General features: G+C 40.0%; 1 protein-coding gene across 1 annotated transcript in view; it reads right to left on the bottom strand.

Moving 5' to 3' along the window:
- The window catches only part of NEIL3 (nei like DNA glycosylase 3), a 56,639-nt gene that overhangs the window by 13,236 nt on the left and 21,894 nt on the right, over positions 1-21,509 (bottom strand). The window contains exons 3-7 of the mRNA XM_014522063.2: positions 15,124-15,258; positions 12,883-13,096; positions 9,769-9,843; positions 7,727-7,893; positions 903-1,072 (exon numbers count right to left, since the gene is read on the bottom strand). Of these exons, the coding sequence (XP_014377549.1) occupies positions 903-1,072; positions 7,727-7,893; positions 9,769-9,843; positions 12,883-13,096; positions 15,124-15,258 (761 nt within the window). The remainder of the gene's footprint in view (positions 1-902; positions 1,073-7,726; positions 7,894-9,768; positions 9,844-12,882; positions 13,097-15,123; positions 15,259-21,509) is intronic.

The raw sequence follows: 21,509 nt of genomic DNA, 5'->3' as shown, positions 1-21,509 counted from the left end.
TCCAAAGATTTCTGAGCCTGCCTCTTGAGCTGAGTCCTTCCTTTTAACATGAAGGATTGGAAGCAGGATTCTCTTTCTCCCCTACATCAATGTTCCAATACAGGGATCTGTAAAAGGACTGGGTCTGGAAAACACCAGATGAGGGAAATCTGCTTTCTGCTTCACTACTCCTTGTTTGATGCATAGGCTTCCAAATAGATGGATATTTATTTCAATATGTACTATTTTCTCTCCCTCTCTCTAGGTCCCCTCCACAGCAGCTACTGAGCAGTCTCATGGAGATCTTGCCAAAAGAAGTAAGACTCCAGTAGAACCCCAGCTGTCTGGATAATTTACTACTAGAGCCCACAGTTATCCCTTCTCTGAAGGTAAGAATTTCTGGGGGTTAGAATTTTTTCCGGCATCCAGCTAGGACTCCCTAACATTTCTAATCACATGGCCTGTCACTAGAAAACTGAAGAAAAGACAGAAACATCCTGACATTTCTTCTCTGTGCCATGGGGCTTCTTTGTAAGAGGGGAAACCTGTCTCCCTGGGGCTTCTTGAGCTGTGTCCAACTTCCACTGATTTCACTGGGAGTTATGAGAATGCTCAGCACTTTATAGAATCAGATTTTAGTGATATGTTAGACTTTAAAGGGTCATTTAAATCACTCGTGTATGAAATTCACATGTATGCATCCATGTTAAATAATTAAACACGCTATTATTCAAGCAGTTTACATGGTTATCATTTACGTTACATCCTCCAAAAATCTGGCCTTCAAGTTTGGTCTTAAAGTTAAAAATACAACCATGAAACAAATAAAAGCACAAAAGGTTTTCAATTTACCTACAAGATACCATTTCCCACAACATTTTATGTAAATAGAATACAAAACAAACACCCCAAACCTTCATTACCTTCAGGCCTTGAAGTCAAACAAGCATCACAGAACTTAGCAGAAGGCTTGTTTATTAGAGTACAGAGCATACACGTCCACTCTTCTTCAGATTTCTGAGCTACATGTTCATTAGAACATGACCCCCTGCCATATGCCCAGCCAATTAGGCTATTTCTAGCTGGCAGTTTGCTGTGAAACAAAAATAAATGATGTTAACATTTTGTGAAGTTTCTTCTACAAATTGCCTTACACCAATATGTGCTGGGAGATGCAGGGCTGGAGAACAGTAGTACCTGTATTACAGCTGCCTATCATAGCTCGGACAGAATGTCAAGATTAGAGTTAGACTCTTCCTTTACCCAAAGGGCAATTCCTCCTCAATAGTGAATAGCTAATAAATATAAGAATTACTCAAACTAAAATGGCATGTCAAAGATCTCATAGTGCCTTAATAATAGTTAATTATTATCCACTCTGCTCTACAGTTGGATGTCCTTGCCTTTTTCTCAGCTCCAAACCCCTGCCCTTTTCAGTAAGCAACCCTGAGAATGAGGTGTGGGAAATTGTATTCAGCACTCCACCACCAGTCTCCTTGCTCTTCCCTTTCAGAGTCCTCATTCATGAATAACCAAATGAGAAAGCTAAGGCTTAGAGAGGCCAAACTGATCAAGATCGCACAGATGGTGGCAGAGTATTGAATGTAAAGGTGCAACCACTCAGCAATCAAACTGTTTCAAAATGTCACTAAATGGGAACTGGTTGACAACCGTGCAAAGTCCTGGGGTGGGAGTGAGCACCCAGTCCAACATGCTTTACTGTAGGGATGGGGATGGGATGGGGCTGGAGCAGAGCAGGGGGTGGTCACATATGGCTGGGGTTTTCTACGTTCCCTTCTCTCCTAAACATGAATTCAATAAACTGCAATAGTTTGCAACCAACAGTTTGCAGTGTGCTTGCCTGACTGGGAGAAGGGGTGGGGAGAGGGGGCCCCAGAGTTGCTTGGGCCCATGATTTTTAGTTTCTAGGTTTGCAGGGCAGGGAGTGAAGTGTCATGAGGAGTTGCAGTTACATAGGGAGTGAGGACACAATTAGTTGTTAGAAAGATGGCTTTCATTGAAGCAGCAGCACAGGGGTGCTCACTGATTAAAAGTGTCAATAAGAGGAAAAAAGGGAATCATAGAGTCCTCTCTGCATACCAGAGTAGCCAATTGAAGCAGTGAGGGCAGGGCAGGGGGGAGGGAAAAGAGAGAGTGATGCAGTGTGGGATGCCAGGAGACCCTTGTCACAGAACGGTTGGTGGCCACACATAACACTGAATCAGTTCACAGTGAACCAATTCAAAATAGATTTTCCATGTATACTTTTGAACAATTCTAGGTGGCTTTAAACCAGTTTAACAGGCTTGTATGTCTGGCTGCTTCAGGTTTAAACCACATTTAAACCATTATAATTGTTGTGTGTGTTCATGCCCTAACTGATTTCTTTACTCTCTTCCACTAATATAAGCATTGCACTGGTGTACAGCAGTCCACACTGCTGTAATAAGAGCCAATAGTTGAGAATCCAGCCCGTACAAAGCATGATCTTTTTCTCACATGACTGAAAAAGGGGGGAAAAAAATATAGAAGAAATTGTTTTTTATACCCGTTTCAAGAATACTGATGAAATCGTTAGCATTTAGTAACCTGTTCAAAATTGGAGCATTGATAAATCAAACCCATCCTTTTTCAGTTGTAACTGCAGGTACCGCATTCCTGATTGCCGATCGATCAGCCAAGTTGGAACTCTTAACTCACATCCAGAAAATTGATGTGCAGTTGTTTTCATTAGAAGTAACTACCTTTACTATAGCTGCACTTACTTTGTTTACAATAATAGTTACTACCAGAAAGGAAGGATTAGTTTACTACTTGTCAGGAAGGATTAGTTTCATTACTCAGTCTGAACATGCTACCATATTACATGTACATAAACATTTATTTTATATCAATTTTGAGAAGGGTGAGAGTTGTTTACCTTTACAAGTTTCAGTTTTAACACTCTCTTTTCTTTCCCTGATGTTACTTAAATCAGGCATAAGTGGATGAGTGGTTTCAATTCTGGGAAACCAATTCAGCCACAGACAGAATACAAAAGGATATTTTTTTTAAACAGACTTGATTAAACTTGTCTAAAAATTCCTCTCAAAACTGTGTGTGTGCATCTGTGCGTGTGTGCATGTGAAAGCTTAAATCTTTTAATTTGGAAGTGTTGCTGCAGTGCTCCCATAAGGCCTTGTTACACCTTACGCTGTGACGTGTTTGGGTTCTGAATTTGTCAGATACTGAATTTTTCCCCCAAGCCAGGGGATGGAGAGAGATGGGGGTGGGTAGGGAGGAAGGGGGTTTAGTTTTGGGTAGAATACATCCTACCAGTCAGTCACCAACGAGGAATGCAATTCTAGGATTTGTTACAGTCTGTGTCATCTAACAGAATCTAAAATATCTCTATGTATATTTCACCAGATCTGTTTTCATTTCATTAGCAATTTTAAAGATTCAAGATAGGCTTGACTTGGTAAAAGAAAGTGTTTTAAGTTATTTTATTCATATTGTAAACTGGTCCAAATACACAAGTTACTGGGCTCAATGCAGGAACTACTGGATAAAATTGTATAACTTGCGTGTTAAGGTAGACTGGTCAGTGGTTCTTTTGGGCCTTAAAATATGAAAACCTTGACACAGTAGATTGATGTTTCCTTGACACTTGAAGTAGATGCATTTCATTCTAGGAAAGGGATTGTCCAACAGAATATACAGAGTGATAGAACACTGTATGATCTGACACTTGCACAACAGTACCCTTAGAAGAAGAGAGAAATGTTGTTCTTTTACTACTTTTTCCAAGTATTAGAGAAAAAACACACACTTGAGAAACAATATTATTGCAAGTAACAATTATACAGCTGCACTTTTACTGTTGTTTGAAAGTTACATATCAGTCTATTCTAGGATGGTACAAGGGGGAAAATAAAGCAGTTCTTCCTGCATCTTTTCCCTTTTACCTGACCCAAGAACACCACTCTCTTTCAAGCCCATTTCAAAACACTGTTAATTAAAACCCCTTGCTTTATATTTTCAGAAATTTATCAATAAAATATTTGTCTTCTATGCTGGAATTTTCCATTTGATCTGGACTCAAAGATGATTTTAAATCTTTAGCAAAGATCTTTGGGAGGTGGGGTGTAGCCTGATGGAGAGGGAATTTAAGTGTTCTCTAAAGCTTCGTTATCCTAATGAAAACAGTGGGTAAAGAATGACTTATGTTCTCAGATGCTTCAATGAAAACAAGATGTTTTCTGAAAATGTTACCCTTTACCCCTGCTGTCATACCAAACGTATTTTCACTTTTTCCAAATTAACAAGCAGAAAAAGATCTGCTAACAAAACTGGTAAAAGACTAAAACTGTCTTTATAGCATGCAAATGGTAAAATCTCGGCAAAATCCACAGGAAGAAAAATAAGAAACATATTTAAAAAAAATGTAAGATATCCCACACTTAGAGTGCAGCAAAATGAGAGGTTTCTTAACTTTTCTGCACATTCAAAGGCTTTCATTTAAAACAAAAGTTTTTCTTTTTCACTGTAAAGCCCAAACATAAAGGCTGCTTGCAAATATTTAGAAAACAAAAACAAAAAAAACCAACATAACCCATGCTTTACTGGAAGAAGCAGCCTGTTGCTTTAATCTGGCTCTTCAGCATCTGTATAGATCAGGAGCTTCAACAGGGCTTTTTTGCACTTTTATCTAAAGCCGATTTATAGGCTGTTAGGGGCTGGAAGGGACCTTGTAGATCATCAGGTTCTGTCCCACTACACTAGGCAGGAAGAGACAACTGGGGTCAAGTGACCCCAGCGAGGTGACTGTCCAGTCTCCTTTTGAAGATTTCCAGGGTAGGTGCCCTCACCACCAGTGGAGGGAGTTTATTCCACAGTCTGGACACCCTGACTGTGAAGGAGTTTTTCCTGGAATTGAGCCTGAAGCAGCCTTCCAGGAGTTTGTATCCATTGCTCCTGGTCTTTCCCAGGGGTGCCCTGGTGAACAGCTGTTCACCGAGTTCTTGATGTACTCCCCTGATGTAATGGTAAGCTGCTATCAAGTCCCCTCTCAGCCTTCTCTTCTGTAGGCTGAAGAGACCCTAGTCCCTCAGCCTGTGCTCGTATGGCTTGTCTTGCAAGTCCCTGGTCATACGGGTGGCTCTTCTCTGCACCCTCTCAAGTTTTTCCACATCCTTGTTGAAGTTCAGCACCCAGAACCATATGCAGTACTCCAGCTGTGGTCTCACCAGTGCAGACTACAGTGGGAGTATCACTTCCTTAGTGCTGCATGAGATGCAACGGTTAATGCATGCCAGCGTGTTGTTTGCCCTGCTGGCCACAGCATCGCACTGCTGGCTCATGGTCATGCGATGGTCGATCACTACACCCCTAGGTCCCTTTCAGCTGTGGTGCAAGTCAAATTTTCGCCACCGAACCTGTAGGTATGTTGGAAATTGTTTGCGCCCAGTTGGAGCACATTACACTTCTGAGTGTTGAACTTCATCTGGTTCCGGTTCACCCAACTCTCCAGCCTGTCCAGGTCCACCTGCATCTGCAGCCTGTCTTCTGGTATGACCATGCTCCCCCACAACTTGGTGTCGTCTGCAAGCTTGGCCAGCGAGCTTTCACCCCCCCACATCCAAATCATTGATAAAGATGTTGAAAAGCACCGGTCTAAGCACGGACCCCTGGGGGACACCCCTGGCTGCTTCTTGCCAGGACAACACAGATCTGTTCATGAGAACTCTCTGGGCCCTACTATGCAGCCAGTTTTCCACCCACAGAACTGTTGAACAGTTAAGCCCACAATCTTCCAATCAGCTATTAGATAAAAATGCCAAAAAAGCCCCACTAAAGCACCCGATCTATACAGATGTTGGGTGAACTGGGTCCAATTAATGCACTGCCTTTTCAGGGCGTGTAATGGGCTCCACATGGAAGCACACCAAGTTTAAAGTAAAGTGCTGGTTGGTTGGTTTGTTTGTTTTTAACATCTGCAAGCAGCCAAATTGCATAAATACATGACTGTCCTTCTCATTCTTGTACCAAATACTCTTTCGTGCCAAATGGTAGGAATACCAAAGACATGAACTTACCCCCGGTTATCAGCCACTCAACCTAACACCCTGCAAGCACAGTCTCTGGGTTTAGACTACAGGGACAATGGGTCCAAACAACAGCAAGAAAAATTTAGATTAAGGCTCAGGAAAAGCTTCTTAACTATAAGAACAGTAGGAAAATAGCAAGCTGCTTAAGGAAGTTATAGAATCTCCTTCTTTAGAGACTTTGAAGAAGAGTCCGTGTAGACATCTGTATAGGATGGCTTAGAACAGTGATTCTCAGCCTGGATGCTGCAGTATCCTGGGGTGCCACCAGATCCTTTGAAGGGTGCAGCAAGTTGTGAGGAGATAAGCCAGGCATAAGGAGATAAGCAGATAATTCCTCATCCCCTATGTCCAGCCCTTCTGTAAGGAGATAATCACTGTAATATATAGATTTTTAACTGATTTCCACTTAATTAAAAAAATTGGGGAAGGGTGGCTTGAGCTCAGTGAGGGGTGCCTAGACTTCAAAACAGTTGAGAACCACTGGCTTGGAAACAGCAAATCCTTCAACTATACAAGGGCTTAGGTAATATGATCCCTGAAATCCCTTTCTACTATAAGATTCTAAGAAAAGACTATTAAATGATAACATATTAAATAAGAACACAGGCCAGGATTTTCAGAAGTAACCAGTAAGCATTTCTTTTCAGTTTTATGAAAAAAGTGCAAGAGAGTTCCGACAATCCATGCTCAGAGTGTTTCTAGAAATCACCGCCCTTCATGTTAACAAGTTTGGCACCTATAAATTGAAAGACCTGAAGTCACTAGTCACTTTAGTAGCCACTTTCAGGTTTTGGGTTTTTTTCTTGATTTTGCAAAGCCAAATTAAATCAAACATAAATCTATTATAGTAAGGCTAGATAGTTGTTATGAACATGTAAGGAATATAGAATTTAAAGGTTTTTATTGCCACATTACTTTCTCACCCATCAGCATCAATTATAATATTTTGTAGGTCAAAATATGAAACCTCACAGACTTCTTATTCTGTTCTCAATAATACCTGGACAGCTCCTTTATTCCCAATAAATTACATCTAACAATTTATGATGTAGTAGCATCCAGCAGTCTGGTCAGGATCAGGGCCCCATTGTAGGAAGACAGTTCTTAAACCAAGAACTTTGTAATCTAATCCCCCTACCCTATGAAGATTTACAAAGTGCATACTGTTACACACATCAGTAATCTCACTGAGAGCACTGCAACTGGTGTGTAAAAATAAATACAGGTTTAATTGTTTGCAGCAAGGGGACCTAATTTAAGGATGCTTCTAGTGAGCAAGAAGGAAAATAGGTGGGCAGCTGAAGGGAGACTAAGAGAAAGCAGCTGTATAATTCACAAGATTATACAGGTTAACAGTTGAAGGTTCAAAAAAGTTCAAGGTTTGAATCTGCAGTTGGAAATGGAATTCAACTAATAATTGAAGCCGATTGGAATTTAGTCAACAGCTCTGATGTGCAAATAGAAATTTAATTCCTCTCTCTCTCTCTCTGAACTGCTAACAGAACAAGAGGGAAAAAACCCACAGTGGAAGCAAAACATACACTTTTGAATACACCAAGGAATCAGAACTATTTGAGTATGAAGAGTACGTTACTTCTACATTGGCACCTACACTCAGCAAAGCCATACTTTAAAGGTTTTGAAAGCAAATGTCATACTTTACGTCAACAAGCTGAGGCTTGTCCTCCTGACACTGAGGACAGAAGTATGTCATCCTGTTATTCTCTCCTAGACGGCAAACAGTGATCTTTCCATTGCACTGGCCACAGTTTGGACGTTTGTATACCTTGTAATGTTTATAGAGTGCAGATCCAGTCTTGCGGCACTAAAACAGAACATATTTATAATGAGATTTTGAAGTACAGATTTGATCTGATTCTAGTCCTCCTGATCTTTCAATGAAAATTCACAATTTTAAATAATATTTATACATGTGCACACACATAAACCAACAACTATGCAGATAAAAATGTTAAGAAAAAATACAGAAAACAGTCACACACTGCTATTGTCTTTGTCTCTGACTCATTCATAAATTAATACACTTAACTATTCATTCTCCGTTGAGTTCTTCCTGATTTTCTGCTCTATGTTTAGAATTAAGGGCTAAAAAAATCAAAGAAATATCCCTAATCCAGGAGGTGACCAATCTCACTGGGTACCTCTGTTTTCACCTATAAATTCTCTAGGCACCAGTATTTCTCCCCACACCCTCCTTGAGGAGCTAAGCAACTCCCACCTAAGTCCCATTTGCATCGAGAAACTAGATAGTGGCACCCAAATCACTGAAGGGGGCCAATCTGATATGTATGCTTTGAGCATGCCTAGCAAACACCAAGAGCATTAAATTCAGCACACACATGCATGCATGCACGCAACCATGGCCATGCTTAGGGCAGCAGGGACGCACGGGGTATCACTGGCTGTCGTTGTAACCATTGCAGCAACCAGCGGCCACTGTAGTGGCAGATATTTTTGCACCCTCCCACATCATAAGTGGCACCTGGGGCTGCTGCCAGTATCAACCCCCTCAGTAACACTACTGAATAAAGGGATTAATATGATCTATTCTTGCAAAGTGGAAGCCCTCCATTAAAAAGTTACGACTCCAACTCTTAGTTGTGACACTAACTTTCAAAACATGATTCAGGACCATCTTTGGGAAACTATGCAACTATCCAGAGACACTTGAGGCTTCAACTTATCCCACCTATTAGCAAGAAAGCATGGTCCTATTTCACCATGTTCAAGTTCCAGGAAAGAAGTTAATATATCTACTTATTTCTATTTTAGCCTTAAGACTAAGTCACAAAAAGCAATAAGAACAAAGAGGACCCATTCCCTTTGGCATTAATGGTTTTCCAGGGACTTGAGCAGAGTGGAACAGGACCTGATCCTTAGTCCTTGTATCTTTAACGGGTACTAACCCAGTAAAAATATACTTGATATTAGATCATTTCAGTGCTGTAGTTCATATCCCTGTACAGGGATGTAAAAGAGACAAAAATTGGGTCAACTGTATCCCAACTTTTTTGAAAGTTAAAGGAGCAACAACAGGTGCCAGCAGGCATTGGAGTGTTACTTGGGGAAGAACAGGACAACTACTGATGCTATAGGGTTGGGCAGAAAAAGAAGAAGCACCTTCCAAACAACTTTCATCAGCCAAATGGCTAGTTTCAAGTTTATCAAACACCTATGAACTACAGACTAAACAAGAAGAAAGAGCAGCCCCTCCAGCAGAATCCCCTGATAAGAATCCCCAAACCATCCCTCCACCCATCAGTTGGGGATGTCAACTAGTTTCTCACCAGGGTTATTTCCCATGTAGCCTCTATGAACCTAATACTCCAACTTTAGCCTATTATTTTGAAAGTATTTGATTATATGCATACACATGGACATGGTCTTGCAGGGTACTAGTTGTGAAATGTCAAAAGCTATTTAAAAATCCAGGCACTTGCTGTTCAACAATGTTATAGATAAAAAAGGATAGATACAATTGCTTGCAGACTTTCACCCCTTATTTACTTTCTAATAAATGGTGGGTTTAATAGTGTATAAACCAAACTTCATTCCCACTTCTAACACACTGTCTTACAGCATTTCTGTTTTTTACCATTTCCACTAGACGGCTATATATGGATTATATATTTTGGTGGAAAGGTTCAGAGGCTGCTCTCTTAGAAATTCTTGTCCTTACCTTATAAAAAAGAAGAGTAAAATCACGGGTCATTTTCACCAGGTGGTGTATCTGTTCATCTGTCAGCTGACAAACCTGCGAATAACGCAATACTTTGATATAGTAAATTTCTACAATGTTAATGCGGAGCCAGTCTAGCCTATTGATGCTTGACAGGACTGAAATTTTCCCTTGGGTCTGCAAGGCTTAAAGTAGCCTTGACATAAGTAAGTTAAGAGTAGATTCAGAGTTATGCAATTGTGTAACCTGCTTTCTACAGAAAAAAGGGTCTGATGTAGCTTGTTTTTCCTGCAAGAGTCTGATAAAAGGCTTGCTAAGGAGCATTCTACCCATATCTGGAGCAGATGGCTTCTGGTACCAGGAAACGGGAAAAACAGTGATAAAGTGAAGACATAATTCAGGTTGAGGATGAAAAACAGAAAGTTACTTAATTGGTAATTACGTGACTAAAGGACTATAAATATTACTACCTGAACAAAAGGAAGAAGCATCCTCTTCCCCCACCCCAACGATGCTTGAGAACTGAAAACATCTGCTCTGCCTTCAAGGAACCAGCCTGCCCTGAGGATGTCTGGCCAGCTCTCGAGATGTGTGATACTGGTAATATACAATTACTGTTTGCTAAGATTATATCTTGCTAAGATTACTAAAACTGTTAAGATTATATCTATATACATGCTTGGAATTAATACTTTATAATGTTCAATAAAACTGGTTTATTGAAGAATTAACTGGGCGCTCACTTGGAGAAGGTAACTGGGCACTCGCTTGGAGAAAACTGAAGCATACTTTAAGGCAACATCAACCTTGCTGTTTGCTCTTTATTTGGGAGGAAAACCAGCAACCCCCTAGTTCTTAAGGCAACATTAATACATTGAGAAACCTTAGTGAAGTGACTTAAAACAGTGACTTTACACAGACAAAGAGAAAACTCAGACAGGTGCTCAGTGTCCTGTATCTTATTTTTCCTCTTCTTTTGCATTATTTACTGTTCTACAGCATCTTAGTTTGTGCCGCTTTCCCTCATTCTTTGGGTGGGTTTGGGGGGAAGGTACCATATTTCAGCATTTTGCTTCCCTGTTTACCTAAAAGTTCCCAATAGAGGCAGAGTAGAGTGGGTTTTATTTCAGGTAGTTATCCACACTGGTTGCCTCTTGGTTTCACAGCAGATTTTAAGATGTTGCTGTTAACCTGGAAAGATCTAAATGATTTAGAACCTTGTTATCAGATACGATGCTCCTCTCCTGTGTGACATCTCCATGGAGACACTTGAACTAAAGGCTCCTCAGTTTAATCAGAAGAGAGTAGCTAGCAGCATTTTTGCTAGGTTCCCGAACTTTGAAATTCACTTTCTCCTTTGCACCCCCAGAGTCCAGATTTATTAACCCATAGGACACACAAGACATTTTTGTTTACCCTGTAATTTAGGGGGGAGAAAGTTGAAGGGCAAAGGGTTTTAACATATGAACCTAACTTTCATTATCAGATGGAAAGTTGTTTTGTTGAAGTTGCAGGGCTGAGATTGTGAGAAAGGTAGACAGAGTGAACAAAACACCTGCAGAAGAGAAAGAACCATCTGCACTTTAGAGCTGTTTCTATGAAGGGGACACTTACCCCAAATAATTCACCACCAATTCAGTTAAACCAAAGTTAAAATTAGTGGGAAGCAAAGTGCAGACAAGCCTCTGGCAGCTGGAATGGTGTTTAGGCATAATTTTTATTAAGCCTGCTGAACGAACATTGATAAAAAGTGACAAAACTGAGTCTGGCTGCAGAAGTCACAGCAAAGTACAACTAACGCTGATTATAACCTGTGGTTACACCTATACTCACCTGCGTCTGCTGCCAAAAGCTCTGGCAGCAGCTGCTGTCTGCCTCCAAAGCATGTGCACATCCATATGCAGCTACATTGCAGCAACTGTGCTACCAGGCTACCAAATGTATCTGAGGAAGGTGACAGAATGAACTGTAGCAGCTGACTCATGATGTAGGAGTCTCTGTAACAGTCTTGCTGGGTAATGCCAGAAGCCTTATTCCACTTGGAAGAAGCAGAGTAACTTCTGCCAGAGTTGAGGGCATTGCAGGTAGACATTGCAGGCTTTTTGAGTGCATCCTGAATCAAAACTCAGTAGCAGACTAAGCCAGTTTGGCTGAAACAGTGGTAAAAAAAAATGGGACTGCGGAGGGAGGGTTAATTACACCCAGTATAGGAGTGGACAGTAAGCATTAAAGCAAAGGCTTACAGTCTAACCTACAAGGTTAGGGTCAGGCTGAAATCAGCTATCCCTCAAATCCGAAATGCGTCCCCATTAATTTTGTACTGTATTTTGATTTAGTTTTCATATAGTTAAAAGCTAGAAAGATTTTTATTCAGTTGACCTGGAATTCTCTCTCTCTCTCTCTCTCTCTCTCTCTCTCTCTCTCTCTGACCAACCTTGTCTTACTTAAGAATCCATGAGATCTAAGATTGTTTAGGGATTATTAAAGCAGATTCCTTCTGAAAGACAGAGAATTCCCCGCCATGTTTGGATCCTCATATCAGAAGAGGTCTGGCATATATAAAACAAGGGAAAAAATATAGCCAACAAAAGTGTGAGGAACAAAAGTAATTGAATATAAGAAGGCAAAGTGAAATTTAAAGTAGCTAAAACAAAGACATATTTTGTCCATAGGAAGGAAAATGTGCCTGTCGTTACCTGTCATTTAATTTGCTTTATAATTGCTTGGCTTGGCGATTTCATGGTTGAATAACAGTGCAAAACAGAAGGTCAGTATCTCAAAATTAAATTAATTCTTGGTTAAGAAGGCATCTGAGTTGCAGATGTAGCAAGCACAACCCTTACTTAGTCCAGTAGTAATTCTACCAACCAATACATAAACAGTGCCAACAGGCTCCAGAGTGCCCTACTAGCTCCCATGGAGGAGGATGAGCAAGCACAACTGGTAGGGGTCAGGAGGGTCTAAAGAACTGAGGACAGGGAAAACTAAAGAAGGAAGAGAGAGAATTATTCAGACGAAAACAACTTTCCTCCCCACAAAAAATGAAACATTGTTTGCGTTTATGTTCCCTGCAAAAAGAGAATTACAGAACATTCCTTGAAATATTTCACCTACTTTAATAGCTGGATGGAGACCACTGTCAAAGAGAGCTTCATTTTTTATGATATTTCCCACACCAGGTAACACTGCTTGATCCAATAACACATCACATAACATGCGGACTTTCTGCTGCTTAATCTCACTTTCTGCTCTTATGAAACTAAATTTTGGAGAGCATACATCCAGGCTTTCCATCATTCTTACTTTCTGCTCACTTTCAACTGCATTCCTGAAAGACAGACAAAAATCCTCTAACTTTCACAAAGAGGGCAACAATTTAACCACATGCATGATTTTCAAACAAGCAATTAAAATTGTTATAATATGCTACAAAGAGATCCAAAAGCCATGGCAGACACAATCATTTTCCTTTCAAAAAATGTATGACAGTTCTAACTGACACAAATGGAACAGGCTAGTACCAGGACAGGTGTACTACAGCTTTGTTCAGAACAACTGTAAGAATAATTTCCAGGGCTCTGCATTTAAATACCATTTCCAAAACTGGGCATCTGCTACACAGTGTCAGTCATAATTAACATGATCCATTGGTCATGGCACCTGCCTGGAACCTGGGTTCAATTTCATGCGCTAACTTCCTGTGTGACCTTGGGCAAATAATTTCTGCTCTTGGATCTCAGTTTCTCCTCTAATAAACAGAGGTATTCTATAGAGATGGAACATACAAAGACAAGTACAATAGAGACTGTGAATTACTTAATCAATAGAAGCCATATCTATATCATATTGGATAACAGAACTGGGAAATCTACTTTAATGCAGCTCTAGTACGAAGCACAACTTTCACAGTGCAATTTATTTCATTATCAGGCTGTTAGTTTGGTGTCTTTAGTGTCTGAGGACACAAAGATATCATCAGATTTGCTTTATTCCTGACCTAAACCAGAGCTGCATGTCCATCCAGTTGCCACCACTGTTTCACAATTCAAGTGTTTATGTATAGCTACGTAAAATGACAAATATTCCTCAGGCTTTGAAATGAAAAATTCTATTTTCATTTTTCAAAAAAGGACAAGTGCTAATGTATTTCACTAAAAGGAACTATCTGTTCTCTTATAATACTAATTAGTACATTCGGTATTAGCTTAACAGTTAAAAAAGCTCATCATAGTAAAGGACTGTTGAACCACATTGCACTGTGAATGCTAAAGATGACAAAACCTTATTCTGATAAATGTTAACCAATGCTCAAATTAAATGCAACTATAAATTACAGGAAACATTCAAAAACCATGGTAGGAGGTCTAAGAAATATTTTCATGTATTGTTTACAAATAATATGAAATGCATATATATATAGAAAAAGCAACTTTGTATTTATACAGCCCCTTTCATCTTAAGGCTCAAAGTGAACAAGTCTTGCAATGATCTTATTTTTCCATAGTGCCAATGACTAGAAATATGTAAAATACATTTTTGGGAAATAACAAATCATGTAATTCTAATAAAAATAGCCATATATAAATACTGGGGATGGAACAAACAAGTAATTATTAGAGCCAGATCCTGTCCTTTGAACGGTGTCAAAGAAACAGGCCACCTTCTTAGGCGACTGCAGGTTTTCTGACCTTAAGGGCAAATGAAAGAAGGACTATGTTCAGTAGCTAGAGTAGATGGCAGAAACCAATATAATGGGTTTAAAACCTAACCTGCCACTAAACTCTCTATAGTAGTGATTCTCAACCATGGTGCTGAGGCACCTCGGGTGCCTTGAGATTCTTTCAAGGGTGCTGTGAGGTAGCACACAATGTTAGCACTATTATGTGTATAAACATGATTCACAACGTAAATTTAGAGATTGAAGATAATTAAACCACAGTGTTTAAAGACGTTCTGCTCTGTTGTGATCTGAGTTCTTGACAACAGAAGAATTATTCTATTATTTTTCCATAGTCAAGAAACAAGTGAAAACTAATAGCTGGCATTTTCTGAGGAGTGCCATGAGCCTAAGGTGCAGGGCTATCAATGTGGCTCTAAAAGGTTGAAAAACACGTTTTTCAGAACTTTCAAAAAGACACTTTATTTACCTCATTGTGCATGAAATAGGGAAAATTATACTGGCCTACACAACTCAGATATTTAGGTAGTTAAATTAATCACTGTTTATAACAATGTCAAAGCATTTCATATGAAAGCCACTGTATAATGCAAGCTATTATCTTCAATATTCTCTTCTAAAGAAATTGTATATTAAGCATATGGTGAACTGAATATGAAAGAAATATTTTACTTTACCTAATCTCTACTGTAGCATCAAAAAAACAAATCAAATCATCAGTAAGCTGTATTTCCAGGACTGGTGATAGTTCATTCTTCTCTTTGCTTGCAACAGGATTAATATGCATGGAACCATTCATGCCGAAGTGAACCCTGGGTGAGAAATACACTTTTGAAAAATTGCACCTTAACTTTACTTTCAGATATTTAACAGTTGGCATTTCCACTTACTAATTCATTAAAATATGTATTAACAAGAACTGTCATTTGTCGTTGATGATTTTGGTATATAACACCTTCCTAGTCCCCGAACGTAGTGTCTCACCCAGGAAGTTTTGACTTGTAATACTGGCTTCCCAAAGCAGATGCCAAGCTCCTCCAAGGGAAGTACAACAAAGCCCAGGAACAGTGAAAATTAAAACACAGTTGTTTTCTTTCATGCCAACGCATTTCAAAATAAAAAAAAATATCAATAAAAGACTCAAATGTTTAGCTCCCAGGCTATTCCATCACTAGCTTATCTTCTTTTATGTAGAAGTGAACTAGAAAAAAACAGAAGTCTTTCATTATTACAACCAAATTTCAGCAGTTAATTTAAAAATGAAAACCAACCCATAGCATTTGCCACATCTGGTTGTCTTATTTCTCCACAACTCTGTACAAGTCAATGATTGTAAGGATATTTTTAAAACAATCCAGTTCTGAAAATGCTTTGCTGTGTGTTTGTTATCATTAGTTAAAGTGGGATTGAAGATTGAAGTTGAAGTTGCTCAAAAAACAAATCTGATGAAGCTGAGGTGGTAGTTAGATATTCATACTGGAGAAGATTATTCCAGTCCTAAGCAAGTTTCAGGGAAATCTCCATTTCCTCCACAGATAAGCTTTCCACAGGATGCAAATATTTCCAATAAGCCAATGGAAGAAGGATATCCAACTTTTGTTACTATGTTTAAGGTATCCCAGGTGCAGACTATTAATTATTTTAAAGGTAAGAACAGAGATCTGATATTTGATGCAAAACCCCGCTGAGAGCCAGTATAGTAAGCAAATGGGTAAATCTGACTGCAATCCTGAAAATAATTCCAAATTTTGGGAACCTCTTAATAATGGGATTATTATATGATCTGTACAGAGGGGTTTATTTTTGAGGCTAATATACCCCACATCCAAGGGTATAATTGTAAACTTTCTTTAAAAACATATTTTAATATAATCAACCTTCTTCTAACATGCGACACAGGAGCCAAATAGTAGACCAAACGCTTGGAAACTAAACAAATGACAAACAACTGAAGACAGCACTTCCAATATTATTTATTCTTTGATTCCCTCCCTCATCATTGTTACACATCACTGGGATTTTACTTTTCAGTAAGCACTGGAAGGATGGGCTTATTAAATATTTACAGGTAGCTTTTAGGCTGCCATGTGTCAAGAAGTATAGGCAAACTCTACATTATTATGTAATTGATTACAAATCCTACTAAAATAAAGTGCTACTGTAAATTCATTCTCAAGAAGTATATTGGGCGTTTCAAATGCTTTCTCTTATAGCTCAGTCAAGTTGAGTTAGTAAATACAGCTATTTTGGTAGCACTTCTTACTGCTGTGTGTTTCCAATTCTTAAGTGCCATGTTATAGTACTGCACAAGGTTAAGCAGGCAATTTTTTTAAAAACAGGTGCTTTAAACTTTGTGCCCTACTATCAATCACAAATTCATTTAACGTTTCCCAAAAGTTCTCAATAAGAAAAAAAATGATGCATATTAATAATTTAATTTATAGAGGTCCAGTACCCTGGTTAAAGGTGCACTAGAGTCCCAACTATTAACTGTCGTAACTATTGAAATTTTTATTTTCAATCATGAAAAATCATTTCTATGCAAAAAAATATCTTTCCCATTAAAAACACTTAAGAATTTTAACAATTTCACTCAGTGTGTGTCATTATCTTTGATGTGTTGAAACAAGGAAACAGCACTTTCTCATTTTAATTAATGGGAAAAAAGCTATATTTAATTAAAACCTAGATTCTGCTGTTTGATGACAGCTAGTGTTAAAAAACCGATGAATTGTTTTTGGTTTTGTTTTAAGAGAAAAAAACAGAGTTGTTATAACTGCATTTGTGTGCAAGATTTAGTTTTATCTTTCTTTTTAAAAATTATTTAGTCTCAATTTTGTCAGAAAAATTTGCTTAATAATAATACAAACTACGTTACGGAGAAGACACCAATAGTACACTTTTCTAAAATAATTCTGTGAAATGTCTAGAACTAACTTTCAGTAAAGTCAGAAAAAGTCTTCCCATTGTTTGTAGAAACATAATACAACACAGAATTGCTGTCTAACTATATACACAGAAACCCTTTCTATGCACCAAGTACCTAGGTTTTGCTCTTTTTAATAATACAAACATTTAAAATACATTTACAGGGTCTAAATTTCTAAATTGAAGATTTCTAAATTGAATTATACACTTGAAATCCAAATTGCCAGCCTATTCTCAGTTCAGTACCTCTCAAAGCCCTAACAGTCCTTTCCTCTAACCTAATTTAGTGATGCATCCATTGGGTAAGATGCATCTAGACATTGAAAGCTATGTAACAAAATTTCCCAGCAGCCACCTCTTCAGGGTTAACTAACTTGTTTATTTTATAATCTGTTTCAAAAGCGACTAGCACAAAGATATCCAGGAGCAATCAAAATTAATGAAAATCATTATCAAGTCAAATTTGATGACACTACATACACTGTCATCACTAGTGATTTTGATGCACTTGTACTATTATTACTGCACCTACTTTTGAAAGTTGACCTTAAATGACAAATTTCTCAAGAGTTTATCCTTCATTATTTGGCCAGTTGCATGTGGAAACAACAGGACCATATTGTTCAGTGTAGATCACAATATAGCAAAAGTAGATTCCCTGGGAATCTTTTAATTTATGGCAGCCAGTATGCAATCTGTACAGAGGGATTTATTTTGAAGCTAGGTCTTCTTTATCCCTTCAGACAGCCCTCCTGCACCACTGTGCAATCTACAAGTAAGATGCATGACTGTAGGTTATATGTCCACTGAACAAACATTTAGTGGTGCCGTCAGCCCAATCTAGGTACGTCAGGATGCAGGAAGGGGCGACAGGGATTAGGGGACCCTAGAGAGTCCTTGGAGGGGGCTAGCAGGTCCATGGGGGAGGGGTTTTGGTGGGACTGAAGAAGCTAGCAGGTTCGTGGGGGGGGCAGGCAATTGGTGGGATTGGGGGGGGGGGGGGATGGCAGGTCTGTGGAGTGGGGAGGGTCGTCTTCTGGGGGTAAGGGGGTCACCGAGTTAAAGATAGCTCTGTGAGGGTAGCAGGAACGGAAGGAAAAGCACAGCTCTGGAATTGGGGCAATCAGCTCGGTCTTTCTAGGCTCAGGGCTGTGCTGTAAATGTATATACATATTCCCAGGACCTGATCTACAAATCGCACAGTTCATTTTAAGACGTATGATTGTAGAACAGGTCCTGCGTGTACATATGTTTGCTGGTGCGTATCGGCATTGGCATCTTCTCCATCCTTCTCAAGTACGCTTTTGGAAATGATCAATCTGGTGTACAAACTGAATCAAGGACAGACAGCAGCTTGTTCAACATCAAACGATTTCAGAGCAAAAGGCATGTATCCAGCTCGCTGTTCAGGATCTGCTCTTCACAGATAATGCTGCATTCATCTCTAACTCTCCTAATCAATTGCCGATCATAATGAATAAGTTCAGCATGGTAATCACTATCAAGAAAACAGTTGTCATATCACAAGACACCATCATCCCACCCAAAATCTACATCAATAATGAAGCTCTGGACAATGTAGATCTTGGCTCAATTCTTACCAGCTCACTTAGCCTTGATAGAGAACTTCATATGAGAATCAAGAAAGCCTCCGTCACCTTTGGCAAACTTACCTCACCAGTCTCAAACAACAAGGTGCTAACCCTGATTACAAAGGTGTCTGTCTATCAGGCTTCTGTCCTCAATGCCCTTCTTTATTGCTGTGAATGCTGGGTCATGTATACCAAGCAGGAGTGGAGATTGAACAGTTTTCACCTTCACTGCCTCAGAGAAATCCTTGGAGTTACTTGGGACCAATGGATCACCAACAATGAGATCCTTGAGGGAATTGACCCAGAGTCTATGCATACTACGCCAGATCCTCACAGGCTGGGACATGTGAAGCACATGCCTCAAGATCGTCTGCTGAAAACTGTACTCTATGCCCAACTCAAGAACTGCCCACAACACAGAGGAAGTCCAAAGCTCCAATACAGTGAAAAGGTCAAGCAAGTTCTCAAAAAATTCAGCACTCCCACTGACAACTAGGAGGACCCTGCTCACAACCACTCAATTTGGAGAAGCTGGGTCAAGGCTGATGCAGTCACTGTGAAGAGACATCAGAGAACCCAGGCTGAGGCCCACAAGTGACCCAGGAAGCAGAGGGTGCTTCAACTTCCATCTGGCAAGTGGACATGTAGCCACTATGGAAAGGTTTGCCACTTGCGTATGAGGCTCTTCTCCCACACCATTGCCAAGCACCACTGACTGGCTGACTTAATTATGTCTCCTTTCATCTGTCAAGATGTTGGACAGCCTGCCAGGATTTAGGCTAGGAGCCTGATCTAAGTAAATCAGGGTCAGTGGGGAAGTCTGGTAAGCAGGTCTGCAGGGGGTTAGCAGGTGAGGTTGGGGGGGAGGGCGGGGAAGGGAGAATGGCGAGTCTGCAGGGCAAGGTGAAGTAGGGGTCTGTCCATGCTATACACATGTTTGAGTTAGATCAGGCATGGGTTAGAGCAATCTACATAGTTCACCTTCTAAATGAATTGAAGTTTGATTGGACCAGCCATTTTTTGCCCAATCTAACCTTCCAAATGTCTGTACAGTCCAGCACTTAGATTGACCGTGTAGCAGAATGCCACCTTTGTACATTTCCCTTCTGGACATAGATATAACAGAAGCCCCTTCTTGTCTGCACCCCCCATTTTGTGCATTTCTTTTCCTTGTAAGTATTGGCAGAGGCCTTACACACTCGTTGCATGGGTGTGGCAAGGCTCAGAGCAAGCCAGAAAGATGAAGTAGCTTTTTGTAGGAGAAATGTAAAAACTACATCTACATATCAATTAAGCTCAGTGACACTAAAGAAAACAAAAAAACCCTGCTAAAATACCCACTGCAAAGACTGTAAATATATCCTGTGCTAACCTAACTCACTTACTATCCCCTGTAGCCTTTGATCCTCACTATCTCACATTGCATTTTTATATTTTTCTCACAGTGCATTTTCATATATCTCATCTTTACCATGCCACCATAACAACCTCTCTCTGCCAGAGAAAAAGGCCATAGAATCTCTAAGATGTAACCACCAAATAGCAATAAAACCAGCAGATAAAGGAGGAGTCATAGTCATCCTAAACCATGAAGATTACATAAAGGAAGCCAACAGACAGCTCTCTGACACCACCTACTACAAAGAAGTACAAGAAGATCCTACTCCCCTTTTCACCAAAAAACTCAACAATACCATCAAATGATTTCCATCAAGACTACAAGAAAAACTAAAGACTTTGATCCCCCCACTACCTAACCCGGGGACTTCTTATATGCTCCCTAAAATCCACAAACAAGGGAACCCTGGCAGACCTATCATATCTAACCATGGAACCCTAACTGAGGAAGGCCTTCGATACAGTATCCCACACCATACTAGTGAACAAGTTAAGAGGCTGTGACTTGGATGACTACACAGTCCAGTGGGTGGCAAATTGGCTAGAGGGTCGTACCCAGAGAGTCGTAGTGGATGGGTCGGTATCAACCTGGAAGGGTGTAGGCAGTGGGGTCCCGCAGGGCTCGGTCCTTGGACCGATACTCTTCAATGTCTTCATCAGCGACTTGGACGAGGGAGTGAAGTGTACTCTGTCCAAGTTTGCAGACACAAAACTGTGGGGAGAAGTGGACACACCGGAGGGCAGGGAACAGCTACAGGCAGACCTGGACAGGTTGGACATATGGGCAGAAAACAACAGAATGCAATTCAACAAGGAGAAATGCAAAGTGCTGCACCTAGGGAGGAAAAATGTCCAGCATACCTACTGCCTAGGAAATGACCTGCTTGGTGGCACGGAAGCAGAAAGGGATCTTGGAGTCCTAGTGGATTCCCAACGTGAACGTGAGTCATCAGTGTGACGAAGTCATCAGAAAAGCTAATGGCACTTTATCGTGCATAAGCAGATGCATGACAAACAGAACCACGGAGGTGATACTTCCTCTCTATCAGGCGCTGGTCAGACTGCAGTTGGAATACTGCGTGCAATTTTGGGTGCCACACTTCAAGAGGGATGTGGATAACCTGGAGAGGGTCCAGAGAAGGGCC

The sequence above is a fragment of the Alligator sinensis genome, unplaced genomic scaffold (assembly GCF_000455745.1).
Source record: "Alligator sinensis unplaced genomic scaffold, ASM45574v1 scaffold614_1, whole genome shotgun sequence".
Classification (NCBI taxonomy): domain Eukaryota; kingdom Metazoa; phylum Chordata; order Crocodylia; family Alligatoridae; genus Alligator; species Alligator sinensis.
This window is presented reverse-complemented; position numbering and strand designations above follow the sequence as displayed.